The sequence below is a fragment of the Bos javanicus genome, chromosome 14 (assembly GCF_032452875.1).
Source record: "Bos javanicus breed banteng chromosome 14, ARS-OSU_banteng_1.0, whole genome shotgun sequence".
Taxonomy (NCBI): domain Eukaryota; kingdom Metazoa; phylum Chordata; class Mammalia; order Artiodactyla; family Bovidae; genus Bos; species Bos javanicus.
In genome coordinates, this window is record NC_083881.1 from 67591660 (window position 1) to 67618071 (window position 26412).

The 26412-nt window shown below is 38.6% G+C and overlaps 1 protein-coding gene across 6 annotated transcripts in view; it reads right to left on the minus strand.

Moving 5' to 3' along the window:
* Positions 1 to 26412, minus strand: part of CPQ (carboxypeptidase Q) — a 585754-nt gene that overhangs the window by 475133 nt on the left and 84209 nt on the right. For 2 of the 6 annotated variants that reach the window (XM_061439309.1, XM_061439308.1), the window contains exon 1: positions 20739 to 20937. The exons of 2 other annotated variants lie outside the window; for them this stretch is intronic. In XM_061439309.1, coding sequence (XP_061295293.1) covers positions 20739 to 20783 — 45 coding nt within the window. In that variant the 5' untranslated portion in view covers positions 20784 to 20937. Of the gene's footprint in view, positions 1 to 20738; positions 20940 to 26412 lie in introns of those variants that run through there. 2 more of the 6 variants (XM_061439305.1, XM_061439310.1) reach the window with 2 other exon arrangements.

Consider the following 26412-nt stretch of genomic DNA (forward strand, 5'->3'; position numbering starts at 1 on the left):
AGGCTTCCCTGTTCTTCATTATCTCCTGGAGTTTGCTCAAATTCATGTCCATTGAATCAGTGAAGCTATCTAACCATCTCATTCCCTGCTACCCGCTTCTCCTTTTGCCTTCTTTCCCAGCATCAGGGTCTTTTCCAAAGAGTTGTCTCTTCACATCAGGTGGCCAAAGTATTGAAGCGTCAACATCAGTCTTTCCAATGAATATTCAAGATTGATTTCCTTTCGGATTGCCTGGTTGGATCTCCTTGCAGTCCAAGGGACTCTCAAGAGTTTTCTCCAGCACCACAGTTTGAAAGCATCAATTCTTCGGCATTCAGCCTTCTTTATGGTCTAACTCTCACATCCATACATGACTACTAGAAAAACTAAAGCTCTGACTGCAAGGATCTCTGTTGGCAAAGTGATGTCTCTGCTTTTTAATACACTATGTCTAGGTTTGTCATAGCTTTCCTTCTAAGAAGCAAGCATCTTTTAATTTAAATTTACTATACGCCAATAAAATTTTCCTTTAAAAAGCAGGTCTTTTTTAAACCTAACAAAAATAAAAACTAAGCATAAAGGCATTCATTCCTGACAAAGCCACTTAAGAGTAGCTCTGGAACAAACACAAGGAATTGGGAACTGTAGTTGGGGATTGATGAGTAGATGACTCAGCCAGGGGAAGGAAGGAGACTCAATTTTCTTTGCAAGTCTTTTTATAAACTTTGAATATTGCACTATGTGCATAAAAGACCAAAAATACACAACTATTTTAAAATTAAATTAATAGACTTATTTTTATCACTAGTCAAGATTTTGTTTAAATAAACTTTTCAGTCAACTTAAGAAACTAGACAAAAAGAAAAAACAAAACAACTGCAAGAAACATAGGAATAATAAAATAACAATCTAAGCAGAAAACCAATAAAATAAATAGATGGATAGGTGGACAAATAGATAAGTAGAAGGAATGATTATCTGGGCAGGGAAAGTTTTTAAATTGAGGAAGTTATGACAAACTAAATAAAAAAGAAAGAAACAAAATTAGAAGGAAAGTAGGGAAAAAAAAGAATTCACCATTTACAAAGTGCAATATACTATATTTCAAATATTTGGCATAGATCATTTCTTTCCATTGTGTTTACCAATGAATAAGAACATGTCTTACAAATTAACGAAAATTCTACACATTTACATTTTAACCAGTTTAGAAATCTCAGTAATATGAACCATTTTATAGAAATATGAATTAATAAAATTGATTCAGTGGAATAAGAAAGTTGAATATTCATGGAAGACATTGCTAATGTTATCAAGAGATAATTTGCGAAACTGGTTCCAGGCCAAGACACTGCTATGGGCAAGGCTTTGAAAGTTTTCAAGAAACTAATTAATATCTATATTGTATAATCTATTCCAGAGCATATAAAATTATGAAAGGCTATCCCAATTCATTTTGTGAGGTTAACATAACTCTAACGCTAAAATCTGGAAATGAGTAGTATATTCTAAAGAGGGTTCTGTGGATATTAGTGTCTAAGTTTCTAAGGGGAAAAGTCTATTGTGCATTAGTTTGGAAAACACTCTCTCAGAAATTTACAGCACATATTAATTAGCATATTAAAGTCTCTGAGAGGCCAGAAGCAAAGAAAGTTCTTTAAATGTTTTAATCTGTCTTTCTTAAATGTGTTTGACCATGGAAACTTTTTTTTCCCCTCGTAATATTCCTTCTAAAAAATAATTCAACTAATGATACTCTAGAAACAATTCATTTACAGATACAGTTGTGAAAATCCTAAATGAGAGACCAGTGAATTTAAGTAAAGTATATTAAAACAATGAGCCAGCATAATCAAGTAGGGATTACCTCAGGAATATAAGTATGATTTAATATTAGAAAGTTTATTAATATAACACATTACATTAGTAGGTCAAATAAGAAAGAACCCAAGATTATAAAAAAGGACAAAAGATCATTTGATAAAATTCAACTTTTTTTTTAAGCCTCCTAGTAAGCTAGGAAGCAAAGTATATTTCTTAATCTCTCCTAGAACAATTGTCAATCCCTTTTAGCAGCAAATTACTAAAATTGCTCTCATTAAAAAACGGAAGAAGGTAAAGGATGTCCAGGATCACTGCTGCTGCTGCTGCTAAGTCGCTTCAGTCGCGTCCGATTCTGTGCGACCCCATAGACAGCGGCCCACCAGGCTCCCCTGTCCCTGGGATTCTCCAGGCAAGAACACTGGAGTGGGTTGCCATTTCCTTCTCCAATGCATGAAAGTGAAAAGTGAAAGTGAAGTCGCTCAGTCATGTCCGACTCTTAGCAACCCCATGGACCACAGCCTACCAGGCTCCTCTGTCCATGGGATTTTCTAGGCAAGAGTACTGGAGTGGGGTGCCATTGCCTTCTCCGCCAGGATCACTACTAATATTCAAAAAGAAAGATACATAAATATTTGAAAATAGGATAGAAGTTATAATTTTCTGCATGATTGTTTTCCTAGAAAAATAAGAGAATCAAAAAGCAAAATTATAACAACTAACACTCAACAAATTGGATAATTATAAAATATATATTCGAGATTCAGCTTCCTATATAGTAACAATAACCAGTTAGAAAATGTAATGAGGGGAAGGTCTAATTCACAATAGCTGCAAACTGCAAATTACTTAAGGAAAACACTAAGAGATGAAACAGAGGAGAAAATTAAACCAACATGTTCAAGAGGGCACACTAAATAATGGAAAATGTCAATTATTTCCAAATAAATTTATATTTTTGGCATAATGCCAAGCATTGAGTAGTATGCATGAAAACAGTAACATCAGTGGAAATGTACCCAAACTAGATATTAAATTGTATTTTAAAATTAGAACAGTATAATAATAGTGTCAGAATCAACAGACAAAACAATGCAACAACAACAAAAAGGCCTGAAATACTTATATGTATTATAACTTAATATATGACAAAGTACATATCACAAGTCTATATGGAATAAAATGGGTTGCTCTATAATTTCTGTAAAACTGGACAAGTGTTTTGGAAGAAAAAAAAATAATGCATGGTCTCATCTCAAACCATACAACAATAGATTTCAAATAGATTTTAGAATTAACTTAAAACATATTTTTGAAGCAGAATAAATAAATACTTGCCAAATTTTAGAGAGGAAGAATTTGCTAGAGCTAATAGCTTCTGGAAGGAACTGCAGGTTAAAATAATGAAATGACACGGGACCATGAAACCTGACTCTCAAAACCTTTAATGAAATGAACAAAAATAATGAATGACTATCCAGAAATATAATACACCAGCAACATTCAGAAAAAGAAAGGGGCACAACCTCATACCAAGGAAGGTATGTAACCTCATAAATGAGTGTCTGAGAAGCAAAATCCATTGGAGGAGAAAAGATCTCAAGAAAAACTAAACGCAGCTGTCCCTCAGAAACAGTTTCAGTGGGAAGAAGATGAAAGAATAAAATTTAGAAAAATCTCCCCATTATTACCTACCATTGCCAAGCTGGGAGTACAGTTGTTTGCCTATTCATGCACTCATTTAATAAACCAGGTGGCACAAGGGGTAAAGAATCTGCCTGCAATGTAGGAGATGCTGGAGACCCGAATTTGATCCCTGGGTCAGGAAGATCGCCTGGAGGAAGAAATGGCAAACCATTCTGGTATTCTTGCCTGAAGAATCCCATGGACAGAGGAGCCTGGCAGCTACAGTCCCTGGGGCTGCAAAGAGGGCTAAACACAGTGATACATTTATTCTATTCCAAGTACTATTCATTTAATCCAGAAAATATACATTTGAATGAACTATCCTTCTATAGGTAACAATATTTTTCAAATTGTTCTCTTTATAAGTCAAGCATTATATGCTCTCTGTAGAAAATTATAACACTAAATCAAAATTAAAAAATGTTTTAGTGTATAAGTGAAGTGAAGTTGCTCAGTGGTGTCCAACTCTTTGCGATCCCATGGACTGTAGCCTGGAGCCTGGTAGGCTAGGCTACAGTCCATGGAATTCTCCAGGCAAGAATACTGGAGTGGGTTGCCATTTCCTTCTCCAGGGGATCTTCCCGACCCAGGGATCGAACCCAGGTCTCCTGCATTGCAGGCAGATGCTTTACCGTCTGAGCTACTAGGGAAGCCCCATTGCTTGGTCCATATATACACGAGTATATATGTTTTTTTTTTTTAATTTTATTTTATTTTTAAACTTTACATAATTGTATTAGTTTTGCCAAATATCAAAATGAATCTGCCACAGATATACACGTGCTCCCGAGTATATATGTTTTATAAAGAATAACCATAGTCACCTATGGTTTCTTGGACAGCTTTCTTTTAATATATCATGTAACTCTTTCCTTTTTAGTAAATATAAGCCTACATCATTATTTAAGTGCCTATGTAACATTCCCCTGCATAGATGAATCAATATGTTCGACCAGTTCCCTATTTTTGGACCTTTAGGCTGATTCCAAATAAGTATCTTTATACAAACATCTTGGTACTCTTCTCATATGATTCCACTAAGAAAAATCCTTAGAAGTATAATTTGTAAGAAAAGTAAATGTAAACACCCTTAAAATGTTGAACACGCACTGTAAAACCACACTCTAGAAAGGCTGTACCAGTTTACACTTCTGTACTCACCAACAGTGTAAAACCCCCGTTCTCTCACACCAGAGTCAACCGCCACTAAGATACTTTCTTGACTGTCATGCCCTTGCATTTCCTTCATTCTCAAGCTCTTCATCAGACCTGAACTAAGGCTCCTTCCTGAATTCCACGCTGGCAGCAGAGCACCCCTTTCAAACTGTGGCCTTCCTGCCTCTTCCTTCTAATCCTAGAAGGTCTGCATTGTTTACTGACAAATCATCTCAGCAATTTTCAGGTCAGAATGAAAGATTACGAATTTCTGAGTTCTGATCCTTACTCACTGAGATAACCAAACACTGGCCCTAATCTAGACTTGAGACAGACACAAGTCTATTAAACTAAAAAGGTAGTTCCAAGCTTTTCAAATAGCCATCGTCACATCACATAAACGAATTTTTCTTGACTGTTCTTTGACAGGGGGAGCTATTTCCCAGACCAAAGAAAGAAGTCAGATCATTTAGCCAGTCTGTTATGGCTAAGTCAGTACGCATAAGATCCCGTGATCCAGGTATTACAGAATAAGGTAAGAAGGATACATTTCTTGAAGAACAAATATCTTGGCCAAAAGAAAGTTTTCATTTAACATCAATTATTGAACATCACTTTGTGCTACAGAAGCACTTAGATATAAAGTAGAATGAAACATTACCTAGTAAGGGAGACAGAAACATAATAATAGGTTTAGTCTCTCAGGCATGTCCGACTCTGTGAACCCATGAACTGTAGCCCACCAGGCTCCTCCATCCATGGGGATTCTCCAGGTCAGAATACCAGAGTGGGTTGCCATGCCCTCCTCCAGGGATATTTCCAACCCAGTGTTTATTATGTTGAATATGAATTATTAAAAAGTATAGACAAATATCCCAAATAACATGGAAAATACATAGGAAATAGTACTTCACTGGATCCATATGTGTCAGAGACAGCTTCACAGAGAAGGTGACAGATCCACTGAGTCTTGAACAATGAGTAAGAATTCTTCAAACAGAGAAGCTTCAGAAAGGCAATCCAGAAAGAAAGAAACCATAGTAACACAGGCTCCGCTACTTCAAGGAGAACCCTGGTGCTCCACAAACAGAATCAAGGTAGTTTATAGAATGGCAATCTGCTGCAACAAACCCTTTATTTCTAAAGTAACATATAGGGAATTCTAAATTTTATGTTATTATTGGATAAAAATATCTTTGGAGCTTTCTCTCTTCCAGTTTTACTGAAATATAATTGACATAAAGCACTGTAATAAGTTTAAGCATGATTTGACACCATACACACCATGAAATGATTATCACAAGAAGTTTAGTGAAAACCTATCATCTAATATAGATACAAATAAGAAGAAAATATATCTTTCTTCGTGATGAGAACTCTTAGGATTTACTCATCACTTTCAAATACAGATACAGCAGTGTTACTTATGCTGATGATGTATATACATCCATAGCACTTATTTATCTTATACCTGGACATCTGCACCTTTTCCCTGCCTTTATCCAGTTCCTTCTCCTCCTACTCTCTGGTAGTCACAGATATGATTTCTGTTTCTATGAGCTTATTTATTTGATGAAGTATAATATATACCTCAACACTATGTGAGTTTCTGGTGCCCAATATAGTGATTCAATTTCTCTATACATTTCAGAACGATCACCATGGTAAGTCTAGTAACCATCTGTCACCATATAAAGATATTACATAGTTATTAACTATACTCCTCATGTGGTACATCTCATGACCATGACTCAAGTATTTTGTAACTGGAAGGGTTTTTTTTTTTAATTTATTTATTTTCAGTTTTTTTGGCTGTGCTGGGTCCTCTTTGTTGCGCCTGGACTCTCTCTAGTTGCTGAGAGCAGGGGCCACTCTCCAGCTGCGGAGTGTGGGCTTCTCAGGTGCTGGCTTCCTGTTGCAGAGTGTGGGCTCTAGGAACATGGGCTGCAGTAGCTGCAGCTTGTGGTCTTTACAGTGGTCTTCTCAGTAGCTGTGGCACATGGGTTTAGCTGTTCCTCAGCAGGTGGGATTTCCCTGGATCAGGGATGGAACCTATATACCCTGCATTGCAAGGTGCATTCTTAAATCACTGGACCACCAGGGAAGCCCTGGAAGGTTTTTTAATTTTTATTTTATGTTGGAATACAGTTGATTTACAGTGTTGTGTTAGTTTCAGATATACAGCAAAGTGATTTAGATATACACATACATATATTCTTCTTCAGATAGAGCCTGTTACGCAGAGTGATGTAAAACAGAGAAAAACATCGCCTGAGTAAGTGAGTGAAAGTTGCTTAGTCCTGTCCGACTCTTTGCGACACCATGGACTGTAGCCTGCCAGGCTCCTCTGTCCATGGAATTTTCCTGGCAAGAATACTGGAGTGGGTTGCCATTCCCTTCTCCAAAGCATCATATATTAATGCATATATATGGAATCTAGGGGCTTCCCACATGATTCTAGTGGTAAAGACCCCACCTGCCAATGCAGGAGATGCAGGAGACCTGGGTTCCATCACTGGGTGGGGAAGATCCCCTGGAGGAGCACGGCAATCCACTCCAATATTCTTGCTTGGAGTATCGCATGGACAGAGGAGCCTGGCAGCTACAGTCCACAGGGTTGTAAAGAGTCAGACACGACTGAAGCAACTTAGCATGGACACACATGCAACCTAGAAAATGGTACTGATGAACCTATTTGCAGTGAAGGAATGGAGATGCAGATGTAGAGGATGGACTTGTGACACAGTGGCTGAGGGAGAGAGTGAAACGAATGGAGAAGGTAGTATCAATATACATACAGTATCATGTGTAAAGTGGACGGCTGGTGAGAGGCTGCTTTATAACACGGGGAGCCCAGGCTGGCACTCTGTGATGACCTAGAGGAGTGGGATGGGGGAGGGGAGGGAGGCTCTAAAGAAAGGGGATATATGTATAATTATGACTGATACACATTGTTGTATGGCAGAAACAAAAACATTGTAAAAACTATAAAGCAAAAAAAAATTTTTTTGAAGCCTATCTAAAAGATTGCCTTCTGCCATGCAATAGGTCCTTGCTGATTATCTATTTTATATATCAGTTCAGTTCAGTCGCTCACTCGTGTCTGACTCTTTGCAACCTCATGGACCGCAGCACGCCAGGCCTCCCCATCCATCTCCAACTTCCGGAGCTCACTCAAACTCATGTCCATTGAGTCGGTGATGCCATCCACCATCCCATCCTCTGTCATCCCCTTCTCCTCCTGCCTTCAGTCTTTCCCAACATCAGGGTCTTTTCCAATGAGTCAGTTTATTCGCATCAGGTAGCCAAAGTACTGGAGCTTCAGCTTCAGCATCAGTCTTTCCAATGAACAGTCAGGAATGATTTCCTTCAGGATGGACTGGATGGATCTCCTTGCAATCCAAGGGACTCTCAAGAGTCTTCTCCAACACCACAGTTCAAAGGCATCAATTCTTTGGTGCTAGGCTTTCATGTGCTGCGATTCATGGGGTCGCAAAGAGTCGGACACGACTGAGTGACTGGACTGAACTCAGGCTTTCATTTTGGTCCAACTCTCACATTTATACATGACTAATGGAAAAACCATAGTTTTTACTACATGGACCTTTGTCGGCAAAGTAATGTCTCTGCTTTTTAATATGCTGTCTAGGTTGGTCATAGATTTCTTCCAAGGAACAAGTATCTTTTAATTTCATGGCTGCAGTCACCATCTGCAGTGATTTTGGAGCCCAAGGAAATAGTCTGTTACTGTTTTCATTGTTTCCCCATCTATTTGCCATGAAGTGATGGGACCGGATTCCATGATCTTCATTTTTTGAATGTTAAGTTTTAAGCCAGCTTTTTCATTCTCCTCTTTCATTTTCATCAAGAGACTCTTTAGTTCCTCTTCACTTTCTGCCATAAGGGTGGTGTCATTTGCATATCTGAGGTTATTGACATTTCTCCCAGCAATCTTGATTTCAGCTTGTGCTTCGTCCAGTCCAACATTTCACATGATGTACTCTGCATATAAGTTAAATAAGCAGGGTGACAATACACAGCCTTGATGTACTTCTTTCCCAATTTTGAACCAGTCCATTGTTCCATGTCCGGTTCTAACTGTTGCTTCCTGACCTGCATACAGATTTCTCAGGAGGCAGTTAAGGGAGTCTGGTATTCCCATATCTTGAAGAATCGTCCACAGTCTGTTGTGATCTACACAGTCAAAGGCTTTGGAATAATCAATAAAGCAGAAGTAGATATTTTTCTGGAAATCTCTTGCTTTTTCTGCGATCCAAAGGATGTTGGCAATTTGATCTCCGGTTCCTCTGCCTTTTGTAAAACCAGCTTGAACATCTGGAAGTTCTAGGTTCACATACTATTAAAGCCTGGTTTGGAGAATTTTGAGCATTACTTTGCTAGTGTGTGAGATGAGTGCAATTGTGCGGTAGTTTGAATATTCTTTGGCATTGCCTTTCTTTGGGATTGGAATGAAAACACCTTTTCCAGTCCTGTGGCCACTGCTGAGTTTTCAAAATTTGCTGGCATATTGAGTGCCATTCTTTCACAGCATCATCTTTTAGGATATATTTTTTTTAATATATAGTAGTGTATATATGTTATATCCCAACTTCCTAATTTATCCCTCCCCCTACCCGACCTTTTCCCTTTGATAACCATAAGTTTGTTTTCTAAGTCTGTAAATCGGTTCATTTGTATCATTTTTTTAGATCCCACATATAAATAATCATATGATATCTGTCTGTCTTGGTTTGACTTTTTTCATATAGTATGGTAATTTCTAGGTCTATCCATGTTGATGCAAATGGCATTATTTCATTCTTTTTTATGGCTAAGTAATTTTGTGGGGCTTCCCTGGTAACTCAGTGGTAAGGAATCTGCCTGCCAATGGAGGAGATGGGGTTTTATCCCTGGGCCAGGAAGATTCCCCTGGAGAAGGAAATGGCAACCCATTCCAGTATTCTTGTCTGGGAAATCCTGTGGACAGAGGAGCCTTGCAGGCTACAGTCAGTGGGGTCACAAGAGAGTTGGACATGACTTAGCAACTAAAGAATAACAACAAATATTCCGTGGTAAATAGGTACCACATCTTCTTTATCCATTCATGTCAGTAGACATTTGGGTTGCCTCTATGTCCTGGCTATTGTAAGTAGTGCTGTTATGGACATAGGGGTGCATGTGTTTTTCAAATTATGGCTTATTCTGGATCATGTGGTAGCTCTATTTTAGTTTTTTAAGGAAACTCCTTATTGTTCCCCATAATAGTTGTACCAATTTACATTCCCATCAACAGTGTAGAAGGACTCCCTTTTCTCCACACCCTCTCCAGCATTTATTGTTTGTAGACTTTTTGATGATGGCTATTCTGACTGGTGTGAGGTGATACCTAATTGTAGTTTTGATTTGTATTTTTCTAATAATTAATGATGTTGATTATTTTTTCTTATGCCTTTTGGTCATCTATATGTCTTCTTTGGAGAAATGTCCATTTATATCTTCTGCCCATTTTTTGATTGGGTTGTTTGCTTTTTTTGACTTTGAGCTGAATGAACTGTTTGTACATTTTGGAGATAAAGCCTTTGTCGGTTGCATTGTTTGCAAATATTTTCTCCCATTTTGGGTGTTGGCTTTCTGTGCATATTTTTTAAGTTTCCTTTGCTATACAAAAGCTTTTGAGTAAGTTCCACTAGGTTCCATTTGTTTGTTTTTGTTTTTATTTTCATTACTCTGGGAATTGCATCCAAAAAGATACTGCTGCAATTTATGTCAAAGAGCATTCTGTCTATGTTTTCCTCTAAGAATTTTACCTTTAAGTCTTCAATCCGTTTGAGCCTATTTTTGTATATGGCATTAAAGAATGTTCTAATTTCATTCTTTTAGATATAGCTGTCTAGTCTTCCCAGCACCATTTATTAAAGAGACTCTCTTTTTCCCGTTCTAGCCTCCTTTGTCATCAATTAATTGACCGTAGATGCAGGAGTTTATTTCTGGACTTTCTGTCCTATTCCATTGATCTATAAGTCTGTCTTTGTACCAGTACCATACTATACTGTCTTGATTACTATAACTTTATTCTACAGTTTGAAGTCCTCCAACTCTGTTTTTCTTTCTCAAGATTGCTTTGGCTATTAGAGGTCATCTGTGGAAAATCATTTTCTTCATCTTTTCTTTTGTACTTTTTTCAATTTTCTAATAGCAATAAGTAGCAAACAGTAAAAATAAATATAAAAAATATGAAATAAAAAACTCAAAAAGCCAAACTAAATCCAGTGCTTGCTTTTTTACTAATAAACACTTCTGATTTAATGATTTAGCTTATTTTATATGAATAAGATTGTCCCTATATCCAATGATGGAGTAAAATACTCCAACGATGGAGTAAAACTACTTCATATTAAAAAAAATTAACAGGATGACTAACTCTAGGTAATCAGTTACCTATGCTACTTTGAGAACCAAAGGATTCCTGGATGGATGGATGCATGCATGGATAGATCACTAGATGGATGGATGGATGAGGGTGAAAAATTGGTAGATAAAACTACAAAGATATGGTAAGATGCAGTACTTGAAAAGCTCTAGTAAAACATGTTGAGAAATTAAGTGTTTTATAACACAAAGAAATAACATATCAATTGTGTGAGGGACTTCTTTGAGTTTGTTATTTTACAGATCAAAATATCCTCAGACAAATCCATCCTTAGGAAGAGATTGAAGGTTACTGCAGTTATGCAGGAAAGAAACAGGACCAAAGCAGACTGTAAGTTAGGAAACACAGACACAAATAATGAAAATAATATATTGTCATCACATACTAATTAGTTGATTTCTGGCAAATTTAAAACAACTAGAATCTTTGACATGAAAGAAGAGCATTCAGTTATGACCAACAGGTACATGAAAAAGTGCTGAACATCACTAATCATCAGGGAAATATAAGTCAAACCCAAAATGAGATGTCACCTCACACCTGTTAGGATTCAGTTCAGTTCAGTGGCTCAGTTGTGTCCAGCTCTGTGCAACCCCATAGACTGCAGCACACCAGGCTTCCCTGTCCATAACCAACTCCCAGGGTTTACTCAAACTTATGTCCATTGAGTCAGTGATGCCATCCAGCCATCTCATCCTCTGTCGTCCCCTTCTCCTCCTGCCTTCAATCTTTCCCAATATCAGGGTCTTTTCCAATGAGTTAGTTCTTCACATCATGTGGCCAAAGTATTGGAATTTCAGCTTCAGCCTCAGTCCTTCCAATGAATATTCAGGACTGATTTCCTTTAGGATTGACTGGTTTGATGTCCTTGCTGTCCAAGAGACTCTTAAGAGTCTTCTCCAACACCACAGTTCAAAAGCATCAATTCTTTGGTGCTCAGCTTTCTTTATAGTCCGACTCTCACATCCATACATGACTACTGGAAAAACCATAGCTTTGACTAGATGGACCTTTGTTGGCAAAGTAATGTCTCTGCTTTTTACTCTGCTGTCTAGGTTGGTCATAGCTTTTCTTCCAAGGAGCAAGCTGCTGATGTTTCTGCTAAGTCGCATCAGTCGTGTCCAACTCTGTGCAACCCCATAGATGGCAGCCCACCAGGCTCCTCTGTCCCTGGGATTCACCAGGCAAGAACACTGGAGTGGGTTGCCATTTCCTTTTCCAATGCATGAAAGTGAAAAGTGAAAGTGAAAGTGAAGTCGTGTCCAACTCTTAGCAACCCCATGGACTATAGCTTACCAGGCTCCTCCATCCATGGGATTTCCCAGGCAAGAGTACTGGAATGGGGTGCCATTGCCTTCTCCAAAGGAGCAAGCAAGCATCTTTTAATTTCATGGCTGCAAGTCACCATCTGCAGTGATTTTGGAACCCCAAAACAATAAAGTCTGCCACTGTTTCCACTGTTTTCCCATCTATTTGCCATGAAGTGATGGGACTGGATGCCACGATCTTAGTTTTCTGAATGTTGGATGGCTATCATCAAAAAGACAAAGATAAAAAATGTTATCAAGGATGTGTAGAAAAGAGAGCCTTGATATACTATTGGTGGGAAAGTAAATTGGTGCAGCCACCATGGAAAATAGTATGGAGTTTCCTCAAAAAACTAAAAATAGAACTACCACATGATTCAACAATTCCACTTCTGGGTATTTATCTGAAAGAACTGAAATCAGAATCTCAAAGGATATTTGCATTCTCAGGTTCACTGCAGCATTTTTCACAATAGCCAAGTTATGGAAACAAACTAAACGTCCATGAACAAATAAAATGTAGTATTTACAGTCAATATAGTATTATTCAGCCTTATAAAAAAGAAAATCCTGCCATCTGCAACAATATAAATAAACCTGAAAGACATTCTACTAAGTGAAATAAGCTAGACACAGAAGAATAAATACTGCATGATCCTACTTATATGAGGACTCTAAAATAGTCAAACTCATAGAAGCAGGGTGTAGAACAGTGGTTACCAGGGGCTGGGAGGAGGGAGAAATAGGGCAATGCTGGTTCAAGGAGACAAAGTTTCAGTTATGCAAGGTGAGTAAGTCCTAGAGATCTACTGTACAAGTACAACTTAGTGCCCACAGTTAACAGCACTGTATTACATACTTAAAAATTTGTTGAGAAGTAGATCTAATGTTGTGTTCTTACCACAAGGAAGGGAGGGAAGAACGAAGAGGGAAAGGAAGGAGGAAGTGGAAAATTTGTAGGTGACAGATGTGTTTATGGCACTGACTGCACTGATGGTCTCACAAGTGTGTGCTTATCTCCAAACCCACCAAGTTGAGTACATTAAATATGTTCAGCTTTTGTATGTCAAAAAAGTTTTATGCACCAAAAAAGTAAAGAAATCTCTGCCAAAATTAAATCTACAATTGTTATCCTTCTTTGTCATCTCACCCAGAAAATCATAGGATGTCTCAGGTGACCGAACCTCAGCGCACATACTTGCTCAGCTTGTTAAAAGGAGTTAAAAGGAAGCCACCTGCATCACTTCCCCCAGAGGCTCCAATCCTGTTGGCCTAGATGGAGTTCAGGAATCTTGACTTTTAACAAGCTCCCCCCCTAGAAGTTCTGAGACATGTGATCCGAGGACCATCTTCAGAGAATCACTGACCTGGCACAAGTGTCAGATGAGAAGGCTGAGGCCAGGGCAACAAAAGTCATGAATCTAATCTCAGGAAGTTTCAGAATCCAAGCCCTAGGTTCCCAATTCCCAGGAATCTTTACACTACCCATCTCTGGCTGCCCACAAACAATCCAAAGTCAGTGTGGGCAACTGGATGAAACCAGAATGATCCATACCTAAGAGTCACAGGGCCAAATTCTGAAAGTAAGAATCTTGGGGGGTGGCTTTAGTCTCACACATGCAGGTGAGAGTATCTTCACCCCAGTGCGAGGCCCTCCTCAAAGTGTGTTCGCATGCTAGTAGGCTTTCACAGCCATGCCTCTTTCCATGCCTTGGGTAGCATTTGGTTGGCCCTTTGCAACAAGTAGCTCAGCAAACTGTAAATACCTCAAACCCCAGGTATCAGCCATGTCATATGACTTAAACACCAAGCGTCAGAAACTGGTGGGAAATAGTTTGGAACGCAGCATTTGACTGTAAGAGTCAAGGGGCTAAAAGATGCTAACACTGCTGCTAACTATTTACAATTCATAAACCTCCTTAGGCCTCAGTGTCTTCACAAAAGACCACAGTGAGACTTTTCCTACACCCCTCACAGACCTGGTATAGGCGCAAGTAGCTGTGGCACTACTTTTACGTATTTTAAAAGGATGATCGAACAAACAAAATCCTTCTCATCTACTTCAGCTGCCCCTATTGGACGCTTTGAGAGGTACAGGTATCAGCAGAGGCATAGGTCAATAGAAGCATCTGGAAGAAATTTGCTTTTGGCAAGGCTTTAAAAGAAGAAGTGGTTACTGATGGAGTGACAGTGAGGATAAAGAAAATTAGGTGTACAGAAGAGACTACAGGACAGGCATCCTGATAAAACTGCTGACAGAAATCGACTAATTTTTTATTTTTTTAATGGGCTCTTGGCCTTCACAAGGCAGAATGTACCAAGAAAGTAAGAAACAGAGGACAGACCTTTTTTCCCCCAATTCTGGCTACTTACCAAAAACTTATCTATAAAATAATATTTCATTTTTAAAACACTGAATTTAAAAATAAGGTACTGCTTGACTGTTACCAGTTTTTCAAGTGAGGAGGCTGATGTTAAATGCAGTCTCTCGGCTCTTGCATCTCTCGGCTCCAGCATGCCAAACTAATGAACCTTATGCCGCACTTGTGTTTTCACCCCATAAAATACACATGACTTGCTCTTCTCCCATCTAAACAGGCCAAGTCGACTTTCATCAAGTCATCATCAAATAACATTTTATTAAGCCACCACCTGTGCACATCATGTAACGCTGCGGTGAGTGAGCAGCCTGAGTGAAGAAAGGACAGGTTCACATTGCAGCTCCTCTCAAAAGGGAGGGAAAGTTTTGAGAGGCATACACTTGTTAAGCTTTGGCACAGTTTCAGTAAGATGATGGAAACTGAGCTTCATAGACCTTGCCGGTCATCTAATCCAAGCATCTGTTCAATCAACTTCCCACTCAAAGTAAAACTCCCACCACCACAGCCTTGATATATGACCACCTTCTCTCTGCTTGGAAATGTCCAGAGATGGGATGCTCACTTCCCCCAAATGACAGGTCCTTAAGCTCTTGATCAAGTTTAGTTAAAAGACAGGTCTTTTATTTGCTATTTACCTCTTCAACTCCCTGTGATATAACTTAATGAAAAAAACAAGAGTTGTAGAGCCATACAGGATTCAATACAATTCCCAGTTCTGCCATTTACAAGTTGTTCGGCCTTGGGCATCTTCTCTAAGCTCTCTGATCCTCAGTTTCCCCACCTGTAAAATGAAAACAGTAACTCCCTACCTTAGTGGTTTGTTGTGTGAAGTAAATTATATGTGAAAAGTGCTTAGCAATGTATATGGAACTTAACAGCTGTTCAATGAACAAAGTATAATATTATTCCATGCATTTGTTCTAGCTCTGTCATTTGCTGCTAATGTTTTAATTCCTCTTTTGTATGCATATGAGAGTTGTTCAAACATGATGAAGGTGAACTTCTCCTTTCCTAACACTGTCTTTAACTGTCTCCAGTTCCTGCATTGTGTTCTGTTGCCATTTCATCCCAAGTCACTACCACGTTGGGGTCATAGAGACAATCCAACATAGGTGATTGAGTTATTCAGTGATATGGAACATCTTTCAGCCAAAGACTGTGACACAGTACAGATCAACACTTCAGTTCAAATAATTACAAGATGGAGGGAATAAATTCAAATACAGGCACACCTCATTTTACTGTGCTTCACTTTTCTGTACCTCGCAGATACTGCATTTTTAAAAATCAAAGGTCTCTGGGAACCCCATATCAAGTAAACTATCAGTACCATTTTTTTCCAACAACATTTACTTCAAACCTCTGTGCCACGTTTTGGTAATTCTCATAACACTTCAGATTTTTTCGTTATTATTTGTTATAGGGACCTGGTAGTGACCTTTGAGGTCACTGTTATAATTGTTTTGGGACACCACAAACTGCACCTACATAAAATGACAAACTTAATAAATGTTGTGTGTGTTCTGACCACTCCAGACTCTCTCCCTTTCCTTGGGCCTAAGACACAGCAATATTGAAATTAGGCAAATTAGTAGCCTTATGATGGCCTCTAAGCATTTGTTCGAGTAAGAGAAAGAGCTGCACATCTCTCACTGTAAATCAAAAGCTAGAAATGGTTATCACACTTTGTGAGGAAGGCACATCAAAAGCCAAGAGAGGCCAAAAGCTAGCCTCCTGAACCACACAGTCAGCCGAGTTGTGAACGAGTGCAAAGGAAAAGTTCTTGAAAGAAATAAAAGTGCTACTCCAGTGAACATACCAATGATAGGAAAGTGAAATAGCCTTAGTGAAGAAAGAACAAAATTTGAGTGATCTGGATAGATCGGCCACATTTCCTTAAGCCAAAAATTAATCTGGAACAAGACTCTAACTCTCTTGAATTCTTTGAAGACTGACAGAGGTGACGAAGCTGCAGAAGAAAAGTGTGAAGCTAGCAGAGGTTGGTTCTCGAGCTTTATGGAAAGAAGCCATTTCTGTAACATAAAAGCACCAGGTGAAGCAGCAAATACTGTCATAGAAGCTACAGGAGTTATCCAGAAGTTCTGGTTGAGGTAATTAATGAAAGTGGCGACACTAAACAACAGATTTCCATGTAGATGAAATAGCCTTCTGTAAGAAGAAGATGCCACCTGGGACTTGCATAGCTAGAGAAGAGAAGCCAGTGCCTCACTTAAAAGCTTCAAAGGACAGTCTGACTCTCTTGTTAGGGGCTAATGAAGCTGATGACTTGAAGCTGAATGAAGTTTAAATGACCATTTCAAAATTTCCAGGGCCCTTGAGAATTATGCTCAATTTACTCTGCCTGTGCTATATAAATGGAAAAATACAGCCTGGATGACAGCACATCTGTTCACAATGTGGCTTACTGAACATTTTAAGCCCACTGTTGAGACCTAATGCTCAGAAAAAAAAAAAAATCCCTTTCAAAATATTACTGCTCATTGACAATGCACCTGGTCATCCAAGAGTTCTGAGGGAGGTGTACAATGAGATTAACGTTGTTTTCATTTCTGCTAACACAACAACCATTCTCCAGCACATGGATCAAGGAGTCATTTCCACTTTCAAGTCTTACTATCTAAGAAATATATTTTGTAATGTTATAGCTTCCATGGATATTCCTCTGGTGGATCTAAGCAAAGTAAACTGAAAACCTTCTGGAAAGGATTACCACTCTAGATGCCATTAAGAACATTCATGATTCATGGGAAGAGGTCAAAATATCAACATTCAAAGAATTTGGAAGAAGTTGATTACAGTGCTCATGGAATGACTTTGAGGGGCCCAAGACTTTAGTGGAGGAAGTAACTGCAGATGTGGTGGAAATAGCAAGAGAAACAGAATTAGAATTAGAAGTGGAGCCTGAAGATGTGGATAAATTGTTGGCAGTCTCATGATAAAAGTATCACAGGTGAGAAGCTGCTTCTTATGGGTGGGCAAAGGAGTTTCTTGAGATGGCATCTATTCTTGGTGAAGATACTGTGAAGACTGTTGAAATGATAACAAAGACTTTAGAATATTAAATCAACCAGGTTGATAAAGCAGTGGCAGGATTTGAGAGGATTGACTGCAATTTTGGAAGAAGTTCTACTGTCGGTAAAATTCTATCAAACAGCATTGTATGCTGCAGAGAAATCATTCCTAAAAGAAAGCGTCAATTATTGCCTTGTTTTAAGAAATCGCTACAGCCACCCTAGGCTTCAAGCAACCACCAACACCAACCTGATCAGTCAGTTGCCATCAACATTGAGGCAAGACCCTCCACCTGCGGAAAGGTTACCTAATGATGGGACTTCCCTGGTGGTTCAGTGGCTAAGACTCCAAGCTCCCAGTGGAGGGGGCCCAGGTTCTATCCTAGTCAGGAGAACTAGACCCCACGTGCCTCAACCAAGAGTTCTCATGCTGCAGCAAAGACCCAGCACGCTACAACTAAAACCTGGCCCAGCAGATACATAAATAATATTCAAAGGGAAAAAAAGGATTACAATCTGATGAAGGCTCAGAAGATGGTTAGCATCCTTTAGCAATAAAGTAATTTTTAACTAAGATAGGTACATTGTTTTTTGTCATTGTTATTTTTTAGGTTTTGCTTTCTTTTTTTCACTGTTTTTGGAGATATAACGCTAGTATCACATATTTAACAGACCACAGTATGGTGTAAACCTAACTTTTATATACACTGGAAGGCCAAAAACTTCATATGACCCATTTTATTGGGATATTTGCTTTATTGAGTGGTCTGGAATCAAACCCAAAATATCTCCAAGGTATGCCTGTATAACATTAATCACAATCAGTGTAAATGAACCTGACTGTTTGGTTAAAAGACAGATATTGTCAGACTGGACTGAAAAATAAAATACAACTTTAAGTTATTTGCAAGGGCCATATATAAGGCTTAACAAAAATTTAATGTAAAGTTTATGAAAAACTACATCAAACACAATAATCAAGAAAAAACTGGTAAAGCTATATCAGTGTCAGACAAAACGGATTTAAAGGCAAAAGGATTACTGATATAAAAATAATCATTAATAAAAATGTTCAGTTCACCAGGAATATGTACCAATTTTACATGTTTATGCACTTAATCACATAGATTCAAAGGTATATAGAGAAAAAAGAGTCTGAACTAAAAAGAAAGTGTAAATCCACATAATAATGGAGGATTTTAACACACTCTCTCAGCAACTGACATACAAAACAACAACAACAACAAAATCAATAAGGACACCAAAATCTGAACTACACAACCAACATGAGCTACTGAGTACCTATGATACAACTCATCAATAACCTGAGAATATACATTCTTCTTAAGCACACATGGCTTATAAAAATTAACCACATTCCAGACCATAAAATAGATCTCAACAAATATTCTCTTAGCTCACAATGTTATCTGAAAGTAAATAGTTAAATTAACTATCAGTAGCAAGAACTATAAAAGGAAATTATATACTTGAAATTCAGAAACACACTTCTAAATTACCCAGAGGTTACAGAAGAATTAAAATTAGAAAATACATAGAACTGAAAAATAACAAAAATACTATTGATCAAAATAAATGAAATGAAGCTAAAGACAGATTCATAACTTTGGAATGATGTGGAGTGTACTTAAATGAAATTTTAGAAAGCAGAACCATAAAGGAAAAGATTGGCTAATTTACTATATTAAAATTAATAATCTTGGTTCATAAAAAGACCATAGAATGACTTAGGAGGTAAAAAGGAACAAACTGGGAGAAAATACTAGCAATACGAATACCGTCAAGCATTAGGACCTAGAATATAGAAAAATCTCAAAAAACCAATGAGGAAAAGATGAACAATCTAACAGAAAAAAAGGCAAAAGTCGTTTCAGAGAAAGGAAAACAGGAATGGTGAATTTTAAAAAATTAAAAGTTCATTAGATTTTCATTAGAAATCAGGAAATTATAAATTTAAATCATAAAATATCATTTACACCACAATACTGGCAAAAACACAAAAGTCTGATAAGGATGGCAGATAACATAGAGCAAACAAAGAACTCCTACACTCTGGAAAACAATTTGGAATTACATGGTCAACTTGAACATGCACATGCCTACGACCTAGTGAGTCCACAACCACGTGAGCTGGTGTGAGGACAGGGGAGGTTGGTGGTAAAAGTATACTTATTCTACAAAGCAAATTTGGTGATATTGCAGTCATCATCTCAATGCCCAGTGGAATCTTCCCAAATCTATCAGCAATTTGCTAAAGAAGTAGCTTCCTAAAGGATATACTCTAAGATGTTCACAGAAAAACAGAAGGTAGAACACCGTAGTCATATCAACATGAGGTTTTGCAACCTCAAGAAGCCTCCTAAAGCTACCAAACTGCTAGAAACAACAGGCTGAGCCATTTACAGGTTCAGCTGGAATTTATTGAAGGCTTGCAAAATGCTGGGCCCAGAGCTGGTACTAAAGATACAAAGGTCATGAACAAGGGAGAGAGTGCGCTCTTTTATCATGACTCTTACACTGGTCAACCTAGATAATACACTAAAATTACACAAATAATCATAAAACCCTTATAAATGTTGAAGAAGACATAGTGGTACTATGAAAACATATATTACATATAGAATAGGAACCCAAGAGTCAAGGAAGAAAAGAAGACAACCCAAGGAAGTCCTATTTGACTTGGAACGGCAAAAATATGTTAGCCAGGCAAAGAGAGAGGCAACAAGCCCTAGAAGTAAAAGTTGAAAAATGTGTGAAAGTCCTAGTAAGAAAGAGAGAAGCAATGCAAAATAAAGAAGGAAGGAATAGTAGATGGGTAGGAGCCTCAGAGAGCCCTGTGGGCCACCGAAGGATTTTGGCCTCTATCCTAAAAGCACAGGAGGTTGTTAGAAGATTTTCAGAGGGAGAGAGGCCTGCTCAGACTTGCCTTTTCCAACACAGGTTGCAGCATGGAGAAAGGACCGGAGAACATCCGAAGTGGACGTGGGGAACCAGTTAGCAGCCACTGCGTTAGTCCAGTTGGTAGCAGTCTCTCTAAAGAGGTGGTAGCAGAGACTGAGAGCTGAAGTCTGATTGTAGATGTATTTTGGAGGCAGAACCAACATCACTCGGTGACAGTGACAGAGAGACTGGAGAAGATGGGCAAGGGGGTGGAGGAGACAAAGTATTACAAAGAACGCCCTTTCTGGCATGGACAATTAGGCACTGTTACTGAAACAGTACAACTGCAAACAGCCGTGTGCATTGTAATTAGTAGTCTTGGAGGTGAACACTGCCCTACCTATAAAAACATACAGAGCAAACCTGTCAGTGACAATTACTGAAGTGGAGAACATCAGGGAAGATTTAGGAATAAAAATCATCAGTTTAGACAAACGTTTTTCACAAAGAATACAGTCTAGTTAAATCTAAACCTAAACTCACAATTCAGTCGTCTTCTTACTCAGAAACTTTCCAAGTCTAAAAATAATATAGTCACTAGCTACATTTAGCTACTGAGCACTTGAAATGTGGCTATTGCAAATTGAGATGTGCAACAAAATATAAAACTACATCCTAGATTTCAAAGACTATGTACAGAGTGGGGGCTGGACAAAAACGAATATGAGATACTTCACTTTCTATGTTGATTGCACAGTGAAATAATATTTTACATTGGATTAAATAAAATATATTTCTAAAAATGTATTTCACCTGTTTATTTTTATTTTTTAATGTGGTTAATACAAAATTCAAAATTAAGTATGGAGCTTACATGCTATTTCTATTGACCAGGGCTGTTCTAACAACTATCTGAATCATGTATTCACTATTATCCATGTCTTCATTAAGTAACAACGAAGTGAAAAATTTTATTGTTAAAACTAGTGAAAGGGAAATAAAGATGTGCCTCACACTAAAAAGCCAGGATCATAATCAAGGGAGTCAATTGTTAATTGAATGCAAAGGGAGGAACTGAAATCCCTATACTCTACAAGCTTCGCCTCTTCGCCAGTACTGAGAAGAGTAAAAGTGGGTGGAAATTGAGAGGTCACCAACTTCTTACCTTTGGTAGGAAGGGAGGGGACTTTTAAATGTCCTGGCAGTGGGGAGGTGTAACTAAAAGGGAATTTAGTGACATTAAGCTAAAATTTAAGTAAGCCCTATCTTTAAAATAGGTTTGAAACATAAATCTTGCATTGAGATTTGAGGAAGTCTGTATAAATGACTATACACCATTCTGCCCCAGTCATTAAAATCTATACATGAAATCCTGGAAATGCTTTTGTTGACAGATGGATGCATTAGTTGGAGTTTATAGGGAACTTCTCTTGAAATGTATACACTCACAGCAGGCTAAAACACTGAGTCCTACCACTGATGTCACACAGAACTTAAACTGAGCTATCCTTATCAAATTCATTCCTCAGATAGCTCATTAACACTGAGACATTAAAAAAATAATAATTTTCTTGGGAAGGAGAAATGCTAAAAAAAATAAGTAAGATCTTCTTAGCCTTGCAGGGGGTGCTCTTACAGGACACTGTGGGCAAGTAAACTGTGATCACAGAGCCACATGGGCCCTACGCAGCGCCTGGATGGGAGCAGAGGTGTGCCAGACGGCAGGAGGAGACGGGGCATAGCGGGAGACGGGGCCCCGGAGATGAGGCCACAGCTCACAGTGTGCCAGAAACTACCTTGGTTTCCATTTCAAATTACCAAAAGGTTTTATCATTCCAAATGAACATTTTCTACTTCTCACTTCTTAGAAGTGTTTTTTTTCCCCCCTCACCTGTCTGTTAAGAATGGAAATAAAAAATACAATACTACATTAAAATGGGTTAGCAACCAAACTCACCTATTTTGGATAATAACCTGTTAATAATTAAAAAAAAAAATTTTTTAATGGACTATCCACGGTGAGCCCACCAAACATCCTAATTGGCTCAAACACCTATTGGGCTGCTGCTGCTGCTAAGTTGCTTCAGCGGCAGCCCACCAGGCTCCCCTGTCCCTGGGATTCTCCAGGCAAGAACACTGGAGTGGGTTGCCATTTCCTTCTCCAATGCATGAAAGTGAAAAGGGAAAGTGAAGTCGCTCAGTTGTGTCCAACTCTTAGTGACCCCATGGACTGCAGCCCACCAGGCTCCTCTGTCCATGGGATTTTCCAGAACACCTATTGTAACAGGATGCTATTCCTCCACTTAGTCAGACGCCAGAAATAAAAGAACTCTGAAGGTTCTTCATTGTGAGTGCTGAGGAAACTAGGAAAGCACTTTTCATTCTGCAGAGGTCGGGGGTGTGCAGGAAACACGATGTGGAAATCAATGCCAGCTTGTGAAAGATAAACAGGAAATACCACATTTAGCCATGCTGAAACTTGAAACATTAGTTCAATGTCATTGAGATAGGGCCAAACCCAAATGAGTTTTCTTTAAACAGATTTTAGACACTTTTGATTTGTGTATTCTACTCAACATTATTCAATTACAGACCATCTAGTTTTGTAATTCTCCCAGCCTCTGACTTCTCCTTTGTCATCTTCCTGAACACCTCCAGCCATTTCACAACTTAACAAAAGTCTGGGTAGGAAGAAGAAGGAGGAGCAAGTTAAATTCATATCACTCAGTTACACTTCTCAGCATATGCACAATGAAAAACATTGAGGTGTCTGTATTACCTGGGAGTTTTGGTTAACCATATTGGAATAGCAAAATGGGAAAGAATATGTTCATGTTTTTACATACTTGCTTAAAATTCCATTGTCATTTAAAAAAAAAAAAAGTTTCTTGAATCAAAAAATTCCTCCCTCATCTATGAATCTATATCTCTGTCTGGCCCACAGAGAATTCCTTCCCACATCAAACTCCTGGCCCATCCATCACCACCATTTCTAGACCCTCATACTGCTTTCATTCTCATGAAAATCGGCTTGTGCCTGCTTCCCTCTCCCATGATTATCTCGGTTCATTCACTTACGAAGTTGCAGAGTATTTCCTGAGACATTTCATGGAAGCTCCTGGCTTCTCCTTCATCATTCAACAGGAACAACTACACCCCCACTCCATCTGTTCCCATGAGGCTACAAGTCAATCAAGAACTTTGAACCTATAATGGATAGAGCGAATCTGTGTTCACCCAACAATGCAAGTACAATACGAAGGCAACTGAAGTTTCCTGGATTAAGCCAAACCATCAGTTCCATGCCAGAACAGACCTGAAAGTTTACGGTGGCCTCAAGGAAAGCGTGAAGTATCCAAGGAGCTAACCTCCATTGAGAGTACACTAGCTTATATCCAACTTTCTTTTTCATTAACAACGTGTGAGATAGGTATCATCTCTAATTAAGAGGTAAAGGAACTGAGGGTCAGAGAGTTTAGGTGTAGTTGTCCAAAGTCACACAGTTAACAAGTAGTGTTCAAATCCAGATCTAGATGGCTAAAATCCAGTAAACTCTATATCGGTGATGTTTTTGAATAGTCTTCCTCTTTGGCACTTAGTTCTATGAAGATGCTGCTATAGGGAGGATATGAGAGCTTGAAAAAAGTTAGTAATGCAGATGGCAAATGGTGTCCGATGAGCAAGATCTCACAAACACCTTAAGTAAAGAAAATCCACTATTATCTTTTTTATGCATTAGAATTCCATACAGCTTAATGGATGTGGGAAAGATGTTTGAATGTCTTAAAAAAAAAAAAAAAAAGATAATATATATATGGTCTATTGCTCTAGGTCAGTAGGTCTCACACATAGATGCACATTAGAATCACCTGGGGAGTCTTTAAAAATCCTGTTGTCATGGCCAAATCTGAGGCCCCTTACATCAGAATTTCTGAGGGTGGGACCTAGGCGTTTGTTGTTTTTAAATCTTCCCACACGTTACCATTCAAGTTTCAGCTCCCCTGCGTAAGTTAAGAATGCTAATAAGGACTGAGTAGTTTTCCAAAACACCTTTAAGATCAGAAAGATTTTACAGCCTTTCTCCTAGCACCAGTCTTTGGGGGGAAGGAGAAAAGAGGCGAGCTGGACCCTCTCACCGTTTGCCTCCCTATACTACACTTCCTTCTTTGGCTGTGTTCTACGTCCCAAGCTTAATCTCCTCAGGTCTGTCATCAGCTTCTCCCAAGACACTTCATCCTCTGCAGTTGTCTATTCCAAATTTGGTTCCCTGCTACAACCAAGAGAGATGAGCAGACTTCAGGAGAGGAGAACAAACTCAAGCTGTCAGGCTACTGGTAATTTCCTATGGCCTTCTCATAGCTTTAGTTTCATCTTCCTGTCTCTTTAACTTGTTCTACTCAAGATATGCTATTCAAAATATATGTCCAATAGGATCATTATATCCTCAAGCTCTGTGCTAATGACCTAGCAAAAAGAAAAATCTTGCTGGTTCTTTCTGAAAGGACTATGGTGCTGTGTGTTCATATGAGTCTATCAGCTCTGGCAGGAAGCAAAACACAGAAACATGAAATACCCTACTGCCTTTTTAGTCTATCCTCCTTATTATCTGGGGCCCTCTGTGTACAGGGTCTCCCAACTGCTGCCAATCTTCAGACCCAAGGAGATGTTCAACATCAAATAAAGCATCAAAACCCATCCTGAAAAAGCAGACAAATTCAGGAAATGAGACAGGGTGTAAGCCAACTGGCTTGTCTCTTTAACAAGTCAATGTGATATGTTCACACAAAGACACACACACACACAACACACATACAAAAGTAAGGATAAAGAAGAACTGTTCTAAGCTCAAAGAGGCTTAAGAGACATAAGAATGAAATGAAATGCATTGGCCCTGATTAGATCCTGAACTGAGCAAACCAGCTACAAAAGATACTTTGAAGACAAGTGAGAAATTTGAATATGGACAACGTATTATATGATATTAAGGAATTTTAGCCCATTTTAATGAAAGCAATAATAGTATATGGCACTGCAAGAAAGAGCCATACTTTTAGAGAAATATGTAGGGATGATAAACACTAGCAATAAAACAAAAATGATACAGCAAATGCGGTAAAATGTTGACAATTATTAAATTCAAATGATGTGTATATGGATATTATTATATGCTATTTTGAAATTTTTCATAATAAAAAATTGTTTTTAGAATTCTCATCCTTGAAAAATAGGCACAGCTAGAAAATACTGTCCTACCTATAATGAAAATTTTCATAGGAAAATGTGCAGGAAATGTGAAACCAGGATATACAAATATTCAGGATGCATAATGCAGCAATAAGACAAGTGTCTCCAATCCAAGGCCCAATATGACTCTTTTCACCCTGGGTGAGCAAAGCGTTGCCTCAGGGTACATGCACATGTTGCTGCTCAGTCTCTGTCATGTCCGACTCTGCAACCCCATGACCTGCAGCACACCAGGCTTCCCTGTCCTTCACGATCTCCTGGAGTTGGCTCAAACTCATGCCCATTGACTCAGTGATGCCATCCAACCATCTCAGCCTCTGTCACCCCCTTCTCTTGCCCTCAGTCTTTCCCAGCATCATGGTCTCTTCCAATGAGTCAGCCAAAGTATTGGAGCTTCAGTTTCAGCATCAGTCCTTCCAATGATTATTCAGGACTGATTTCCCTTAGGATTGACTGGTTTAATATCCTTGCAGTCC